This window comes from Mirounga leonina, unplaced genomic scaffold (assembly GCF_011800145.1).
Source record: "Mirounga leonina isolate KUSES-001 unplaced genomic scaffold, KU_Mleo_1.0 Mir_94, whole genome shotgun sequence".
NCBI classification, from domain to species: domain Eukaryota; kingdom Metazoa; phylum Chordata; class Mammalia; order Carnivora; family Phocidae; genus Mirounga; species Mirounga leonina.
This window is the reverse complement of record NW_023270855.1, coordinates 42,941,311-42,958,634: the sequence shown is the minus strand read 5'-3', so window position 1 is coordinate 42,958,634 and position 17,324 is coordinate 42,941,311. Positions and strand designations below refer to the sequence as shown.

At 51.9% G+C, this 17,324-nt stretch overlaps 1 protein-coding gene across 2 annotated transcripts in view; it reads right to left on the bottom strand.

Moving 5' to 3' along the window:
* Window positions 1–17,324, bottom strand: part of KIF9 (kinesin family member 9) — a 48,897-nt gene that overhangs the window by 11,437 nt on the left and 20,136 nt on the right. For both annotated transcript variants that reach the window (XM_034997275.1, XM_034997274.1), the window contains 9 exons: window positions 16,995–17,059; window positions 14,320–14,397; window positions 7,792–7,860; window positions 6,973–7,077; window positions 5,362–5,417; window positions 4,508–4,598; window positions 3,894–4,027; window positions 2,440–2,631; window positions 638–852 (listed from right to left, as the gene is read on the bottom strand). In XM_034997275.1, the coding sequence (XP_034853166.1) occupies window positions 638–852; window positions 2,440–2,631; window positions 3,894–4,027; window positions 4,508–4,598; window positions 5,362–5,417; window positions 6,973–7,077; window positions 7,792–7,860; window positions 14,320–14,397; window positions 16,995–17,059 (1,005 nt within the window). The remainder of the gene's footprint in view (window positions 1–637; window positions 853–2,439; window positions 2,632–3,893; window positions 4,028–4,507; window positions 4,599–5,361; window positions 5,418–6,972; window positions 7,078–7,791; window positions 7,861–14,319; window positions 14,398–16,994; window positions 17,060–17,324) is intronic.

The window sequence follows — 17,324 nt, the reverse complement described above, 5'->3', positions numbered from 1 at the left end:
CCAGGGTCAGGGTAACCAGTGAGCACCCTCCCCACACTGAGGTCCCTGCTCTCTGAGCCTGAGGACCCCCCCCCCCCCCCCCCCACACCTACCACCTGCCTTAGGAGACTAGACTTTGCCAGGCCAGCATGGGTGTTGAGGATTTGGCATGAGGAATGATCTCAGTGACAATGACTCCCTAGGCCCTCTGGTACCCATATTCTCTTTCCCTCCTCAGTTTCTTGTGTCTTAACCAGCACCCCCATGCCAATCAGACTACCCTGGGCAGTGAGGAGACCACACGAGGACCTAGGGCCCTTGTGGGGGTCACCAACTGCCCATCTCCTTGGGGAGGCCTCTATAAAACCAAAGGCCTGCTTCTCCACTGGGAACAGCACATATCAGGGAGAAGGCCCAGCACTTAGGTCTGAGATAACAAAATAATGGGAGACCCACAGGCGAAGGCTGACTGACAGGGAAGGAGCCTAAGGCTCCCCGGGGCTGACTAGAGCCACATGATGACCCAGGCGTGAAGACCACACTCCCACATGCCCTGCTGGCCCCCACCCACCTCAGTCCTCCTGTGCCCAAGACGGCCCTGTTTAGAGCAGGATGACTCAGCTCCCACAGCCCCCGGCCACCTTCCTACCACATTCACCTTGCTTCTCCCGGAGTGACTTCTGAAAATTTAGTGCCTCCTTGGTCATGTCCATCTCCCGCTTGATGGCATTGATGCGCTGTGTGGTCTCACTGGCCCTTTTCCTCCGCTCGTTCAAGATGGACTTGTTCTCTTTGAAGATGCGGTTGATCTCACTGCCCCGCTCATTCTTAAAGTCCTCAAAGGCCACAGGTTTGGGGGGTGGGGTACTGGGCCTGAAGACAGAAGGGGAGGGGAAGGGGAGCCAGAGCCCAGCACCTCGCCTCTCTTCCCGGGGGGAGCAGCGGGGGGCTTCTGTGGGCCGGAGGCCAGAACTCCCAGGCACCCTGTGCAGGAACCACTCCCCGGTCTCCGTCTCTCCCCGCACGCAAGGACACGTGACCACAGCAGAAAGTGAGGACAGCAAGGAAAAGCGTAGGAAACAGAAAACAAAGCAAAAAACCATGCACTACCTACTGGCAACTACACCTTGGTGCATCTCCTTCAGGGATTTCTTTGATACAATGTTTGAGGTCATGCAGTAGATATAATTTTACATCTTACATTTTTCACAGAGGCATTCCTTCATGCTCTAAGGTACTCTGAGAACTTTGGTTAATGAGATGTAAGGTGAAGTGTTGGGGGCCAGGGGGTGTGGACTGTCTGCAACTTCCTTTGAAATGCATCAAGAGGCGCCTGGGGGGCTCAGTCAGTTGAATGGCTGGCTCTTGGTTTTAGTTCAGGTCGTGATCTTGGGGTTCTGGGATCGAGCCCCGCGTCGGGCTCCCTGCACAGCAGGGAGTCTGCTTCAGGATTCTCTCTCCCTGTCCCTCCCCCTGCTCACTCACACTCTCTCTCAAATCAATGAATCTTAAAAAAAAAAGTTAGGGGCACCTTGGCTCAGTCAGTTAAGCATCATCTTCAGCTCAGGTCATGATCCCTGGGTCCTGGGATCGAGTCCCGCATCGGGCTCCTTGCTCAGCAGGGAGTCTGCTTCTCCCTCTCCCTCTCCCCCTCCCCACTGCTTGTGTGTGTGCTCTCTCTCTCGAGTTCTCTCTCAGATAAATAAATAAAACCTTTAAAATATAATAAAAAAATTTTTTAAAGTTAAAAAAAAAAAAGAAATGCATCCAAAAAATAAGAGGGATGGAGAGAAAGACAGATGCATGATGAAGTAAGTAATGTGTTAAATGTAGAATCAAGTGGGTGTTTGCTGTACAGTACTTTCAACTTCTCTGAGTTCTTGGAAATGTTCACCTGCTGGGGAAAAAATTCTTCATGCACATCCTCGTACATCCCAAGGGCAGAGATGATCATTCACTTAGTACCTTTTCCGTAATGTTAGCTACTGAAGGTGTTTCCCAAAATTGTTTTTGGCTTTTTAAAGTAATGATGCCATGAACATCCGTTTGCATAAATCTCTGTCCACATCTCTGTTTCCTCAGGATACATTACTGGACACTCAACTGCTGGCTCGCCAGGGAGAGGAACTGAGGAGCTATAGAGGAAGGGGTCTCATGCCTTGAGAATTTGGAGCCTTTTGAACGCTTTAGTTATTTTTTTCAATGTAAATGTAATTATTTAAATAACTGCTATTTGAAGGGCCTAAAATGATTCCAGGTATAACTGCGTATATTGGAGGACTCCTGAGGTGGGACCATTTCACCTGTGGAGAAGCCATCACGTTGCTTCTTTCTGGACTGTGCTCCTAGTCTTTGCCTATTATCCCCTATTTTATTTCTCATCTATCTGCAGGCGCTCTTGACATGCTGAGGGTCACACTCTGGTTTTGAATGATCTGGTGAACTTGCATGAGGTGTTACCTGGGTGGGCGTGATTCCTCCTTCGGGGAGTCTGAGGGAAGAGGCTCAATGCTGGAGGTCTCCCGGTCCCTCAGAGGCAGCTCTTTGACATCCCCCTCCTTGGAGGACGGGGTCAGCTGGGTCTTGGAGGTAGAGACCTCCAAATCCTTGCCACTCACAGGGCTGCTGGCACCTTCCTTTTTTGCTGAGGAGCTGGAAGGAGAAGGCAGGGAGGCCCCAGGGCTCAGTCATGGGCAGTAAGGTGTCTCTGGTACTTAGGGGAGTGACATTTCCAAACCCTCAGACATCAGAAGTCCCATCCCAGCCAGGAGACACCTGGGAAAACTAGGCAGGCTCCAGGTCTGAAAGCGGCTGGACCTGTGGGGCGGGCCACAGGCTCCCGGAGCATCCGGGCTGCTGAGGTCTTGATCACACAGGCCTCCCGGGGAACGGGTGGCAGAGCTCCCACCCAGGGTAGGTCTGTCTGCGGACCAAAGGTAAAGCAAGACATGTCTGCCCTGCTGCCCTGACCAGTCCACGACCTGCTCTCCCGCCTCCACGAGTGCCCACACCCACCCCCAGGAAAGTAGCTGCCCTCGCTCTCCAAGTGATGGTGCCCAGGGTCTTCCTCCTCAGAGAGGCACATCTGAGCCGGCCTGAGCCGTCAGGAGGAGGCCAGGGGCCTCGGCAACCCCTGCTACCCGACTCCTGTTCTGCATGGAACAGTTTTCTACAGTCAGCTCTGGCCTGTGTTTCTTTAGCAGATGGAATAACAGCAACATCACATTCGCACTGCCTACTTTCTAGGTACAGGGACTGCCTTCACCCATTTATCTTCCCAGTAACCCCCCTGACTTTGAAGCTACTATTAGGATTCCCAATTTAGGGAGAAGGAAATGGAAGCACAGAGAGGCTGTCATGCCTCCCACGAGGTGACGCCTTCAGTGAGAGGAGCCTCCTAGAGCCTGTGTTCACGTCCACCACTACCAGCATCTTCCAGGGACGGCATCTCATTAAGTGAGCCTTGACACTCCTCTCACCCGGCACACGCAAATGATTCTTGTCTGGAAGGTGAACTGGGGTTTTTAGGTGACATGAGTACCAGGGAGCTGGGTCACAAAAGGACTCCGGTTAGGGGTGGTTTCCGCATGTAGTACTGGGGGTAGGGGGGTGCTAGCCCGGCTTCTCTCTTCCACTCTATCACTCCTCAGTGGTGTGACCTTGGGAGTGATTTCGCCTCTCCGAGCTTTGGTATCTACATCAGTAAAATGGAGACATGAACTCCTACCTCCTGGGGTTGCTGTGTGGATAAGAGGTAACCAGCACAGCCTGGGCCCCACAGATGTTGCTAGTATTGGCAGGCAATACGAGCAACTGGGACCACCCAGTAGCGAAGACACTAGCTTGTGTCCTCTCTTTCACCAGCCAAGGAGGGCCAGATGCTCAGCAGGTAAAGCAACAGGAAGGTTCCTCACCTGAGCTGTTCTTTGAATGTCTTCTTGGACTTGGATTTCTTCCCAGGTTTGGTAGAGTAAGGGATGACCCCGAGTCCGAAGCCTTGTCCATCAGGCTCACCCACTAGATGGCCATCAACGTCCACAAGCCCTGCCTGGAGAGAGGCCAGCCACAGGGCCGAGGGTTAGATTAAGGGTTTTGGCCTGTGGGGGACCCAAGTGTACATGTACCCAGGTGGGCATGTTCACCCCACATGCCAAGATAGCAGGCCTAGGCTGCTAGCTTCAGGCTATCTCCAACAGCACTATCTCTGATCACCCTACCAACGTCCATGTTCCACATCAAATCCACTCGATGGTCTGGTGTCTCCTTGAGGATCTTAAGGCCCGTCTCCAACCTAACTCCAGGAACTGGTCTTGTTTATGGTCATGTTTATGGTCATGTCTCCAACACTGTAGACCATTTTGAATTCATATATGGTTTACTCTTGCATGGGTCCCACTCAACCTGGTGTTACCATTATCTGTTGCAACCCCAGATCTGCTCTAATGCGGAACACCTGCTGTTTCTGGAAAGGTCTGGAGATGGAAAAAGTCTGACATGAATGCTGTCAACAAGAAGCAACCATGCATACCTTCTGGACTGCAGAGATGGCGGCAAAGTCATTCTTGTCTATGAGGGTGTATTTCCTGCGCAAAGTGGACTCCACCTCCTGTTCCTGTTGGCTTGAAAGAGAGAATGAGAGAACACCTCGCACTTTGGCGCTAGGCTGAACCTTCCAGAGCAAGAACCAAGTATGGGAATTAGAAGTCATTTGGGTGTGGCCCCTTGGGATGGAACCATACCCTCATCATGAACCAGACTAGACCAAACAAGCCCATTCCACACCCCGATTCCTCAGGGCACACACCCACTGTCCAGCCCTAAAATCCGCAGTGGCCACCCTTATGTGCCAGGCACTTCTGCTCCAAAACTTTAACAAGGACTGTAAGCCTGCCTCAGGACCATGCTTTCCCACCCAGGTTCTATCTTTACAAGGCCCTTGGGAATCATGTGACCCATGTCTGTGCTACTACCCAGCATGAGCTGCTCAGTCTACAGGTGTGTCTGCACCTAAATAAACTGCAAATGACTCCTGAAGTGGGGGTTGGGCACAGGGAGTATTCAAGATGCCCTGCTCTGGCCACACTCAGGGCTGGTACTCCAGAAGGACCTCCCGTCTAATTAATGAACTCAGGAAACACCCACCAGGGACCACTTCCTCTCTGAGCTGTCCTTGATTGGAGGGCTCTCCTCCCCGCTTCCCCCAGGGGAAAGGGAGGGCTGGAGGATCTGAGAGCTCAAGGGCCTGGGCACACCCCAAGGACTCTGAGCTGGCTTCTCACCCATGAGAAACAAGGCAGTGTGCTTAGAGGCCACACCTTGACCATGGGAAACGAAAATGACAGCCTGATGTAGGAGTCAGGTGGGTGGGTGGGGGTCCCTTACCTCAGCACCACCCGGAACTGATTGAACACCTCCTGGATCTGTCTGAGGTTGATGATCTGGAGGGAAGACAGCAAGGCAGAGAGGTTGGGCTTCAGGCAGCACAGGACTGAGGGTGTGTCTATGGTTAGTAGAGAAACCAGGACTCTTCGGCTAACCCTTGATCATCTGCCTTAAGAATGGAACATCTGAAATCTCCTCAAGAACAGAGAAACGGGTGCCTGGGTGGCTCAGTAATTGGGCATCTGCCTTCAGCTCAGGTCATGATTTCCAGGTCCTGGGATTGAGCCCTGCGTCGCGCTCCCAGCTCAGCGGGGAGCCTGCTTCTCCCTCTCCGTCTGCTTCTCCCCCTGCTTGGCTCTGTCTCTCTCTCTCAAATGAATAAATAAAATCTTAAAAAAACAAAAAAAAGAACAGAGAAACAATTGATTCATAGTTTTCAAACTAAGTATTTACTGAGGTTATAAAAATGACCTTCCCTGGAGCTCCTGAGTGGTGCAATCAGTTAAACAGCTGACTCTTGGTTTCGGCTCAGGCTGTGATCTCAGGGTCATGAGATGCAGCCCCTATCAGGCTCCATGCTCAGCGGGGAGTCTGCTTGAGATTCTCTCTCCCTCTCCCTTTGCCACGCTTGCATGCTCACGCTCTCTCTCTCAAATAAATGAATCTTTAAAAATTACCTTTTCTAAGTGAAGGTCTCTATAAAATTAAAATGACTCTAGTTCTCGAAAATACTAAGAAAAAATTTTAATAAAATTTATGGTCTTCAGCTCTCTCCTGTTTCTACAAGGTTCCGTTATGAACTTTCTGTTTGGCACACACACATCTGTGGCTAGAGGAAGGCCAATGGCTTCCCTCTTGGCCCTACAGACCACAAGCATTACCCTTGCCGGAGGGTCATTCTGGGACTAACCCTCCTCCAAGGCCAGAAGAGCCCACCCCTGTTGTCCCAGGCCTGCCAGTTATAGCTGCCACAGTAACAGGCCTGGGGTGGGGGTGGGGGGGTGATCTGCCATGTAGCTCCCTGATGAGGGGTTTGCTGGCCTGCACTGTAAAAACAGAACGCACCCTTCTCTCTGAGGACCCTTCCCTGTGTGGCTGCGGACTCTTCCTCCTTGGCCTACTCCAACACAGGCCCTGCATGTCTGCCCTGTCAGCCCGCATGACCATCATCCTTGAATGACCTCACTCCGCCCAGCACAGCTGAGCACCTGAGCTGCGGCAGCTCAGTTAATTCCACTTTGGTTTCCCTCCTCACTCCAAGTACAGGAGGTTGAGCGTTTTGCTGAAGTCACTCAGCAAGGAGACAACTGAGCTGGGATGTCATCCGGGCAGCCTGGCTCCAGGGACCACACCTGTGCCTGGGGTGATGGACCACCCCTGTGTGGTCAAGTGTGTTCAAGGCTGCTGGCCACTCTGAGGGGCACACCCATCCTTGTAACCCTAAACACGGATGCTGAGTCCTCCGTAGGCTGTAGGGCCTGAGGCCAGGGGTCCAGCACCACCCACCCCATACCCACCGTACCCACTCGGTGTGAAGTTCCAAGGCCAGCACAGCACAAGGGGGGGATGCCCAGGAAAGGGAAGGCATGGTCCCAAGGAAAGGCTCCTTACGTCAATCTCATCCAGTGTCCCCTCCAGGTACCTCCGCACCTGGGAGTTGATCTCAGCAATCTGGGTTTCATCCATGGGATCATAGTTCACAAGGGTACGGTTGGCCTTGGAGGAGGATGAAGAACATGTCAACAAGCTCCAAACACCTGAGCCCAACAGGGGCAGCAGGGGTCATTCTGAGAACCGTTCAGGGGAGGTTGGACACAGGGCAGGACCACTGGGTCCTGGCCAGGTGCTCGGGTCACAGAGGGACAACTGGGTCTCGAGAGCCGCCTGACATGGGCTTGCCACTCCAAGCAAGGGGGGGCTCTGCTGGCTGAGTCTCAGCACACTCTGTAGCATGAGGGCCATGGGAAGAGGGTGGCTGCCTCTGCCTCAAGAGCCCCCCTGGACCGTGAGCAGGCCCAGGCAAGCCACCAGAGGTCTCCCATTCCCACTCTCTGCCCTCAGGGCCCTCTGCTGCCGCCCCCTCCCTCACTGCCCAATCTGCCCCACCTCCCCTGACCTTGACCATCATGCTATCTGCCCCTGCCCTAGCTGCCTGGCACCTGGCCCCCTGCCCCTCGTTCTCCTGTCAACTGTCTGCCTCCGCTCCCTGATATCTGACACCCCTGCCCACATCCTCCTGCTCTTCTAGGATCCCTGCCCTCCAGGCATTCCTGCTCCCCAGGCCCCCTGGCCAAGTCTCCCTGCCTACTTGGCCCTCCCACCCATCTGGCTCCTGTCCACCCAGTCCCTCTGCCCACCTGGTACCCTGACCCGAGCCCCTCTAGCAGTCCAGCCAGCCCCCACTCCAGACCCCTGCCTCAAGCCCCTTACCAGGCTGTCATGGATGGCCAGCTCCTGCTTGAGCAGCACCAGCTCCTTCTCCAGGTTCTTGACCATTCGCTGCCAGAAAACAGTTTGGGGAGGGGCAGGGAGGCCAGTCACAGAGGCCACCCTGCCTCTTCCATATCAAGCCCACAATTCCCTAACCTATGCCTGGACATCCCGGCCCCTCCTGGAAACCCATGGGGTGTGATGTCAGCATCTGGACAATTCCCTCCCCGCTGGTGACTTTTCCCCAACTGGGGTGAGTTTAGGGTCTGCGGGGGCCTCAGCAGTCCCCTGGCCTCTGCCTCTTACAGCAGCGGAGACAGAAGAGAGTGAGCACAGGAACCCACAGGGCAACCTCACACCACAACTCCCGGGAGCTTCAGATTTCTAGTCTACCAGGGTGATGGCCCTCTCAGTGCAGCCCACTGCCACCAGGATGCTTTCCAACACAGCCGTACCTTCTACCCTCATCCTTCCCAACCACTGCACAGACATGTCACTGTTCCCTGCTGATAATCAGGTACGTCACCTCTAATATTTTTGCTGCTACAAACAACAGTGCACAGCATTTTTGTCCTTCTATCTTTGTGTCTTTCTAGGTTTTTGTAGGGTCACACAGGCTCTTTGTGACCTGCCCCCATTACTTCTTCCCTACTGTTCCCCTCCCCCAGCTCATTCCAGTCCTACCAAATCGGCACACTCCCGCCTCTGCCTTGCCTATCCCCTCTGCCCAGGACACTCTTCCCCCAAGTATTGCCCTGGCTCACCCCCACACCTCCTTCAAGTCTTTGTTCAAAAGCTTCTAAATTAGGCACACTTCAATCACCCCACAGAAAACTGCAATCCCCTCCCCACCCCCACACCACTCTTTTTTGCAAATCTTGCTCTAATTTTTTTCATAGCACCTATCACCAACATACCCTAGAGCAGTGCTGTTTATTTTTTATTTTTTTTTTTAAAGATTTTATTTATTTATTCATGAGAGACAGAGAGAGAGAGAGAGAGTGGCAGAGGGAGAAGCAGTCTCCCAAGGAGCAGGGAGCCCGATGTGGGACTCGATCCCAGGACCCTGAGATCGTGACCTGAGCCGAAGGCAGACGCTTAACCATCTGAGCCACCCAGGTGTCCCTAGAGCAGTGCTGTTTAATAGAACTTTCTGTAATGATGGAAATGGTCTGTATCTGTGCCGCGAGCTACATGTAGCTACTGAACACTTGAATGTCACTAGGGTGACCCAGGAAGTGAACTTTTAATTTGATTTAACTAATTTAAATAGCCCCAAGCAAGTAGCAGCTACGGTACTGGATGGTGGAGCTCTAGAACTTAGCTATCTCATTTAAAGAAATCTTTAAAGAGAATCGTACGCAGGCGTACCTGATTTCATTGCACTTTGCTTTACTGAACTTCCCAGATACTGCATTTTTTTTTACAAATTGAAGGTTTGTGGCAACCCCAGCTCAGGCAAGTCTATTTTTCCAACAGCATTTGCTCACCTCATGTCTCTGTATCACATTTTGGTGATTCTCATAATATTTCAAACCTTTTCATTTTTACTATATTTGTTATGTGATCTGTGTTCAGTGATTACGACTCGCTGAAAGCTCAGATGATGATTAGCGTTTTTTAGCGATAAAGTATTTTTTTAAGTTATTTATTTATTATTATTATTATTTTTTTTTTTTTTTTTTTTTTGCGTAGGCTCCCCGCCCAGCATGGAGCCCAACATGGGGTTTGAACTCACGCTCCTGAGATCAAGACCGGAGCTGAGATCAAGAGTTGGATGCTCAACCGACTGAGCCACCCAAGTGCCCCATCGAGAAAGCATTCTTAAATTAAGGTATGTACATTTTTTTTTAGATACAATGCGACTGCACACTTAATAGACTACAGTATAATGTAAACATAACTTTTATAGGCACTGGGAAACCACAAAATTCATTTAACTCACTTTATTGTGATAGTCAGTATATTATAGTTGTCTGGAACTGAACCCACGATATCTCTGGAGGTATGAATATTTAAGGTGTACAACATGATATACATATACACAGCGAAATGATTACTACAGTCAAGTTAATTAACATTATCTATCTCCTCACCTAGTGACCATTTTTCTGTGTGGTAAGAGCTTCTGAGGCCTACTCTCTTAGCAAATTTCCAATATACGATACAATATTATTAACTATGGTCACCATGTTATACATTAGATTCCCAGAACTTATCCATTCCATAAATGAGAATTTGTGCCCTTTGACCAACATCTCCCCTTTCCTCGGCCCCTGCCCCTACTCTTCGTAACCACTGCTCTATTCCCTGCTTCTATTAATCTGACCTTTTAGGTTTACATATAAGTGAGATCATGCAATATTTTTCTTTCTGTATCTGGTTTATTTCACTTGGCGTAACGTCCTCCAGGTCCATCCGTGTTGTTGCAAATAGCAAGATCTAGACTCACTTCCTTTTTTTTTTTATATAGTTTATTTAAGTAATCTCTATATCCAACGTGGGGCTCAAACTCACAACCTGAAGATCAAAAGTCACATGCTCTCCCAACTGAGCCAGTCAGGCACCCCTAGACTCCCTTATTTCTTTTATTTATTACCTCTCTCTCTCTCCCACCCTCAGCGGACCATCAGCTCTTTGAGGACAGAGATCTGTGTGTTTATTTGTACACTAACACTCCAAGTGCTTCAAAGAGTGTCCGGCACATGGTAAGTGCTCTGTAGATTTCAAGTGAATGGATTAATGATATTTCTAGAAACAGGACTGCTGAGTCATTTTACAGTTGGTAGATACTGCCCTAGAGTCTTTCAGATGAGAGGTACAAGGGATTTTATGCTGAGAATCTTCACTGTGAAGAGGGCTTCCTTCAGTTGTCAAAAAATGGCCACTGGGGGCGCCTGGGTGGCTCAGTTGGTTGAGCGACTGCCTTCGGCTCAGGTCATGATCCTGGAGTCCCTGGATCGAGTCCCGCATCGGGCTCCCTGCTCGGCAGGGAGTCTGCTTCTCCCTCTGATCCTCCCCCCTCTCATGTGCTCACTCTCTCTCATTCTCTCTCTCTCAAATAAATAAATAAAATCTTTAAAAAAAAATGGCCACTGGAGGGAGCTCCTGACAACTGGATCCTGGGACTGGTGACCAAAGCTGTGACCAGTCTGCAGCAAGGGGTGACAGAACCCTGGCATCCTGGTGGCTCTGTGGCAATTCAGGGCACAAAGCCTGGGACTCAAAGCACATGACCAGGGTCCAAATCCTGGCTCTGCCCCTCTGGGAAGCCCCAAGATGGTCTCTTTCAGGTAGACTTCCTATGAGGCAACGGGAGAGGCTTGGTGGCCAGCCCCTCCTCTCCGCTGAGGGATCTCCACTCTGGAAGAGACAACATGCCCAGTTAGGGAAAGTCTGCTTGCACCGTTGAGGGTCCCCAGCGGGATGACAGCCCAGTGTGGCATGGGGAGCCGGGCTTAGATCTCTGGGCCAGTCAGGTAATGTGGGAAATGGGCCATCGGCTCCCAGGGTAACCAGCCTCCACGTCGCATCTTGAGAGCATAGGAGCTGCTTCTCCTAATGCCCAGCAGACTTAGTGGCCTCCACCTGGCCCCCCTGTACTGATTGGAGAAGCTGCTCAGAAACACAGGGCTAGAGCAGCAGACCCCACAGAACAGGACCTGGCAGCACCTCCTGGCTGACTGACTCCCTTTTTTTTTTGGTACCCTAAGTAGAACACAACACCTGACCAACTCCTTTAAAGGTCAGGGACATTTTCTGGATGGAATCAGCACAGACTCACATGAGTTTCCTGATGGTCAGGGGTTTTCAGCATAGACGTAATGAGGATAATTCAGAAAGTTCTGTTTAAGTAGCACACCAAGCTAGGAGTGGCTCTCTGCCCAGGAAGCTTCCCTCGTTGACCTCCCGCTCCCTGCGGCCTGCAGGCCCTCTCTTCTCTCAGCAGAGCAGAATACCAAGTGTCTCTCTGTTGCTTGTTTATGCCCGAGGCTCGCCAACTTTTACACCCCCTCACAGAATCACAGACTCCCAGAGCGGGAGGGTCACTGGAGTTCATCAGTCCAACCCCTCGTTCAAGGGTGAAAACTCCGAGGCTCAGAGACAACTGGTGGCAGAGGCAGATGAGGAATCCAGTCTCCCGCCTTACAACCAGCCCCACCGCCAAGGAAATTCTGTGGAAGCTCCCCCACCACCTTGAAAACAGGCATCGATGCTGAGAATGGCGCTAGAAATAACATAGGCAGGCTGGCTGTAGTCCAGGGAAGGGGGCCACCAAAGTAATTTCTCAGGTCTCTCTCAAGAGCTCATGCTCATAAATGCTGATCATAAAGATTATAAACATGGTCACGTTGGATGTCATGGAGACTTGGTTGGCCAGGACCAATAATGCCCATTTCAGAACAAAAATTACATGGAAGGGCACAGAAGTTCCTGCACAACGCCTACTACCCAGCCAGGTTTGCACGTGGCGATGTGGGGGTCCCGAGCTCAGAGAACACCAGACGAAAATAAATAAAACCTCCAAGCTACAGAAAAGCATAGTAAATAATGCCATGAAACCTGGGAAGACCACCCCAAAACCTGACTTGAACAGCATGCTGCCCTATTGGCTTCAGTTTTTTTGTTTTTCATTTTAAGAGCTAAAACATGGCAGATAAAAATGAAGCCCCTATGAACCTCACTCTAAGTCCATCCCCCCTGACATCCCAGAGGGAACCCCCAGCCTCGGTTTGGTCTTTCCACCCCCATGCTTTTTTCTTTCACTGCACTCGCATCTATCCATTAATGATATTCAGCTTTGCTTTGCACATTTTTAGATTTGGTGGAAATGACAGAGGCTACCGTTTGGCCCGCTGCAATCCCACTTGAGATTATCTATGCTTGCAGCTCGAGCCCCGGCTCCCTCCCTCCGTGACTCACTTAGCTACTCTCCTGTTAATTAAAGGCTACTGATCACAGCCCCAACTTCTCACTACACAATGAGCAGCACGAGCTCCGTTCTGCTCCAAGGCTGTTCACATACATATGCAAAGAGTGCTTCTAGATTGTCCACCCAGAAAGGGACACTGCTGACCTGTACGAGTGAGTGAGTAGAGGACTAGCTAAAATATTTATTAAGCATTTACTCCATGACAGCACTGTGTTAAGGGGTTTCTCCCCGTTATCTTATTCTTCACAACATCTCTTTGAGAGTGGATTCCGCTACTTCTCCAATTTATCTTTTTTTTTTTTTAAGATTTTATTTATTTATTTGACAGAGAGAGACACAGCGAGAGAGGGAACACAAGCAGGGGGAGTGGGAGAGGGAGAAGCAGGCTCCCCGCTGAGCCGGGAGCCCGATGAGGGGCTCGATCCCAGGACCCTGGGATCATGACCTGAGCCGAAGGCAGACGCTTAACGACTGAGCCACCCAGGCGCCCCTACTTCTCCAATTTATAATCAAAGACCCCGAGGCTTAGAACGGATAAGCATCTTGCCGAGGTTAGGCAGCTCATGGAAGGAAAGAGCGGGTGGCCGCACCAGGACAGCCCGATGTGGGGGCCACAGCTCTTGACTGCTATGCCAATGGTTCTCAAGTGTGGCCTCAGAACAGCAGTGGGGGACTTATTAGAAATGTGAATCCTTAAGCCTCACCCCTCCACCAATGGAATCAGAACTCCGAGAATGGGTCCAGTGAGCTGCTATTCCAGAAGCCCGCCTGCGCGTGTTTGAAAGCCCACGGCTCTAAGCCACTCCCCTCCTCAGCCTCCAAGCCACAGGTTAGCTCCACAGAGCCATAGGGACCGTTATTTTCCGTCAGGATTTAGAATCTGGAAGGTTTAATTAACTACTTTGTCATGAGCTTAGGGCACGCATATGCTCCGGTCTCCGGTAACCATGATTCTACAAGCATCCCAAAGGAAAGCCAAATTATTGGTAAATGAGTTTTGATTTTGCTAGATGTTGCCAAAATGCTCTCCAAAGCAGCTATATGGACGACACTGGCCAGAAACAGACACGCACTCCTGTCTCTGCACATCCTCACCGTCATTCTCCATGATCGGAACAATTCTAGTTTTGGCTACTGTGAGGGTGAAATTCCACTAAGCTTTCAACCTGCATTTCCCTGGTTAATGGTGATGCTGAGCATGCCTTCTGGTTGGTCAGCTGTGCTTGCTTAGAGGGATCATACAGGCTGGGGTGAAAGAGGTTTTGTAGTGACATAACCAGATGAGTCTAAGAGTTGGTCCACACTTATTTAACTCTGAAACAGTTAGCTCAAAGGAAGCCCCGGGTAGTCAGAGGCCCTGAAGCCTCACATATGAACTGGGTGGTAACCTGACCCTTTCACCTGTGTGCTGGCCCCCTAGGGTGTCTCCAGTGACTCTGAAGACTCTGGCCTGTCCCAGAGTGTAAAAGGACTGACCCAAGATTGCATGGGTATCTTTAGTTGAGGCAAGAAGGGAAGTCAGGCTTGTGTGATCCAGGCGGCACACCCACACACCTTCTCTACAGTGACACACCTGCCCACAAGCCCCTTAGTACCTCAGCATCATACTTTTCGTTGATGGCAGGCTCTGTGGTGACCAGCTTCATCCTGCTGGCAAACCGCAGGGAAGAAAGCTGAAAAACAGATCAGACAGCCCTCTATGTCTCTGGCCAACTGCTTGTGAGTGGAGGTATTTGCAAAGCAGGTCAAAGGAGTCCACCAGGAAAGATGAATCTCTGCACATAGACATATTCCAAAGTGAAGTATGGGGTCTCCTTCTTGGGGGTTCCACCCGAGTCCCTCCGCAGGGACAGCCAGGCAGGGGTAATTATGGCTGGAGGCCATGAGGCAGCCACATAAGCAGGCCCTTGAGAAACCGCTCCGATGCCGTGCCCCACTGCACTGCTGTTGCGTGCGAGGTGGAAGGCTGCTCCCTGGCAGGGGGGAACAGCCTGTGATAGCACAAGGTGGGCCCTGAGATCCCAACCTCACACCATGCCGGCTGACTCAGGGCCCTGAAACAGAGAGGCTTGGGCTGGCGGGGGGGCGGGGAGTGGTTACCCAGGAGTGACCCAGAAGAAGGCCTGAAAGGGCTCTTCCTTCAAGCAGTCTGGTCTAGTGGTTAAGAACTCTGCCGCTGGGGCGCCTGGGTGGCTCAGTCGGTTAAGCGTCTGCCTTCGGCTCAGGTCATGATCCCAGAGTCCTGGGATCGAGCCCCGCGTCAGGCTCCCTGCTCAGTGGAGAGTCTGCTTCTCCCTCTCCCTCTGCCTGCCTCTCTGCCTACTTGTGCTCTCTCTCTGTCAAATAAATAAATAAAAATCTTAAAAAAAAAAAAAAAAGAAAAAAAAGAACTCTGCCGCTGACCAACCGCGCAACCTCAGACAGGTTGTGGAACTTCTCTGTAAAGTTGGAGCCTGGGAGGCTTAGTGAAGAGGTATATAACGTGTTCTCTACAGAACTGGCCCACAGCGACCTCAGGAGGAGGCCCCTGTCACCGCAGCTGGAGCGGCCTCTGTGTGGGCCGGAATCAGGCTCTCCTGCTCCGAGCACAGCAGCAAGTTCGGCCAGGACTCCCTCGCTGCATCTACTCCCACACATATCACAAGCAGTGTCACTGAATAAAGCAACATGATCCTTGACAGGAACTGTGTGAAAGTTTTAAAGCATTTGAAAAAGAGAATCATTAGCTTCCACACCCCAACAGGCCTTTGTCCCAAACCCTTGAGCCCCTCCAACAGCAGCTCTGGGCTCTGCGGGCGCTGCCCTGGGTCACAAAGCTCTGGGGATGGCAGGTACCAGGAGAGCTGCTTCCTGCGCAGTGACCATCTCAGGGGTGGGGATAAGGAGAGAGAGGGGCCTTCCGCTGTCCTGGAGGGCACTTCTCAACAAGGCAGTCAGGAGGCCCGATTTTCATATGGTTCCTCTTGGGGTTCACCTGTGCTTTGTCATGCTTTGAGACTGGGAGGATCCTGAAGCCCTCCTCTGGGGATGCTGCCTGCACGTCAGCAGGAGCTCCCTCCCGGCCTCCCGAGTCCCAGGGCACCCTCTCTGGACGCGCAGGGCTGGTTCCTAATGCAAGAAACTGGGAGGCCCTGCAGTGTGCCTAGAAAGGACCTGTTTCGCCTAAGTGGACTCTCCAGATGACTGAAGCCTGCCCTAAACACCCACACTTGACAAAACAAAATGCCTATGGAGAGCTTTCCAAATCTGCCTTATTTATGGTGAGTGGCCCTTCAGAGGAAGAAGGGAGCCCCCGCCAGGGGGCCCAGCTGCGTGAGCTCACTTACGTCACCGCCTCAGCCATTAGAGCCCATATGACTGCTTCTGATTCTCATAAGCTTGTCCCCTCCCAGGTCACCTGGGCCCTGCAGGCTGGTTAATCTCCCTGCGTCACAACTCTGGCCACAGCCCTCCCCTACTCAAACCCCATGACACCCCAGCAACCAGTGGAACAGCCACGGCATCAGCCTGGCCACCTGCACCCACGAGGCTGCTACTGTTTGTTCTCGCCCTCCCCTTCCCAGGCCCCCCCCGCAGTGGCCAGATGTTCCTCCCAAGGCCCACACCTTCCGGCCCACAGTCCCCTCTGCCAGGAGCATCTCTGCTTTCTGTACCACCCATCCTTTAACCCCAGCCGGCTCGGTGCCCACCCTCCTCACCCCAGTTTGAGGAAAAGTCCCGCTTCCCTTGACGGGCTCCTTCATCTGGGCCTCTCACGTTCCTGAGGGCCATGGCAAGGAACTCTGAGGCCTCGGGCCACAGATAACTCACCTCTACCAAGCTGCTCTTCCCAGTATCCCCCACCACCTTGCACACAGCACATGCTTGTCACATGTCAGCTCACACAGGCCTTATAACCACATGGTGCTTCTAAGATTTCAAGTGTGTAATTACGAAGAACAAGAAATCCACTGTCCTAGATCCCAATTCACAGGAGCAGCACCCCAGGCAGCATGGTCCTTGCCCCCTGCGAAACTCTCACACAGTCCCCCATACTGTGCCTGTTTCTTGCCTTGTCTCCTCCTCAACACAGCCTCTGCCCCTTGGTACTTGGTATGTGGATCCTGCCTGGGCCTCCCGCAGCAATTTCGGCTGATTCATCCCCTGGATCCCTTCCCTCTTGACAATGTCTATGGCTAAGTATGCCAGCTTAGCCAGCCCAGAGCCACCCTTACCCAGCCCTGGAACCCGTGAGGATTCCAACTAGGCCACACGGGCTGTCTTTACGTACCGTCTCTTCCAACTGGGCAGCTTCTCCATAGATGTTCGTCAAGAGGACCATATTGCAATTTCCCCCTGCAGAAAGCAGGACACAGAAGAGCCACGAACCATGTGGGTTTTCTGCCAAGAGAGTCCTTTAAGGCTGGTGGGCGTCTGTTTTGGATTGAGTGCTTGTGTCCTCTCAAATTCCTATGTTGAAGTCCTATCCCCCAATGTGATCCCACCTGGAGAGGGGGTTTGTGGGAGGTAATCAGGTTTAGATGAGGTGCTGAGGGCAGAGCCCCCATAATGGGATTAGTGCCCCTATAAGAGAGAGAGACCAGAACTCTGTCTCCCTTTC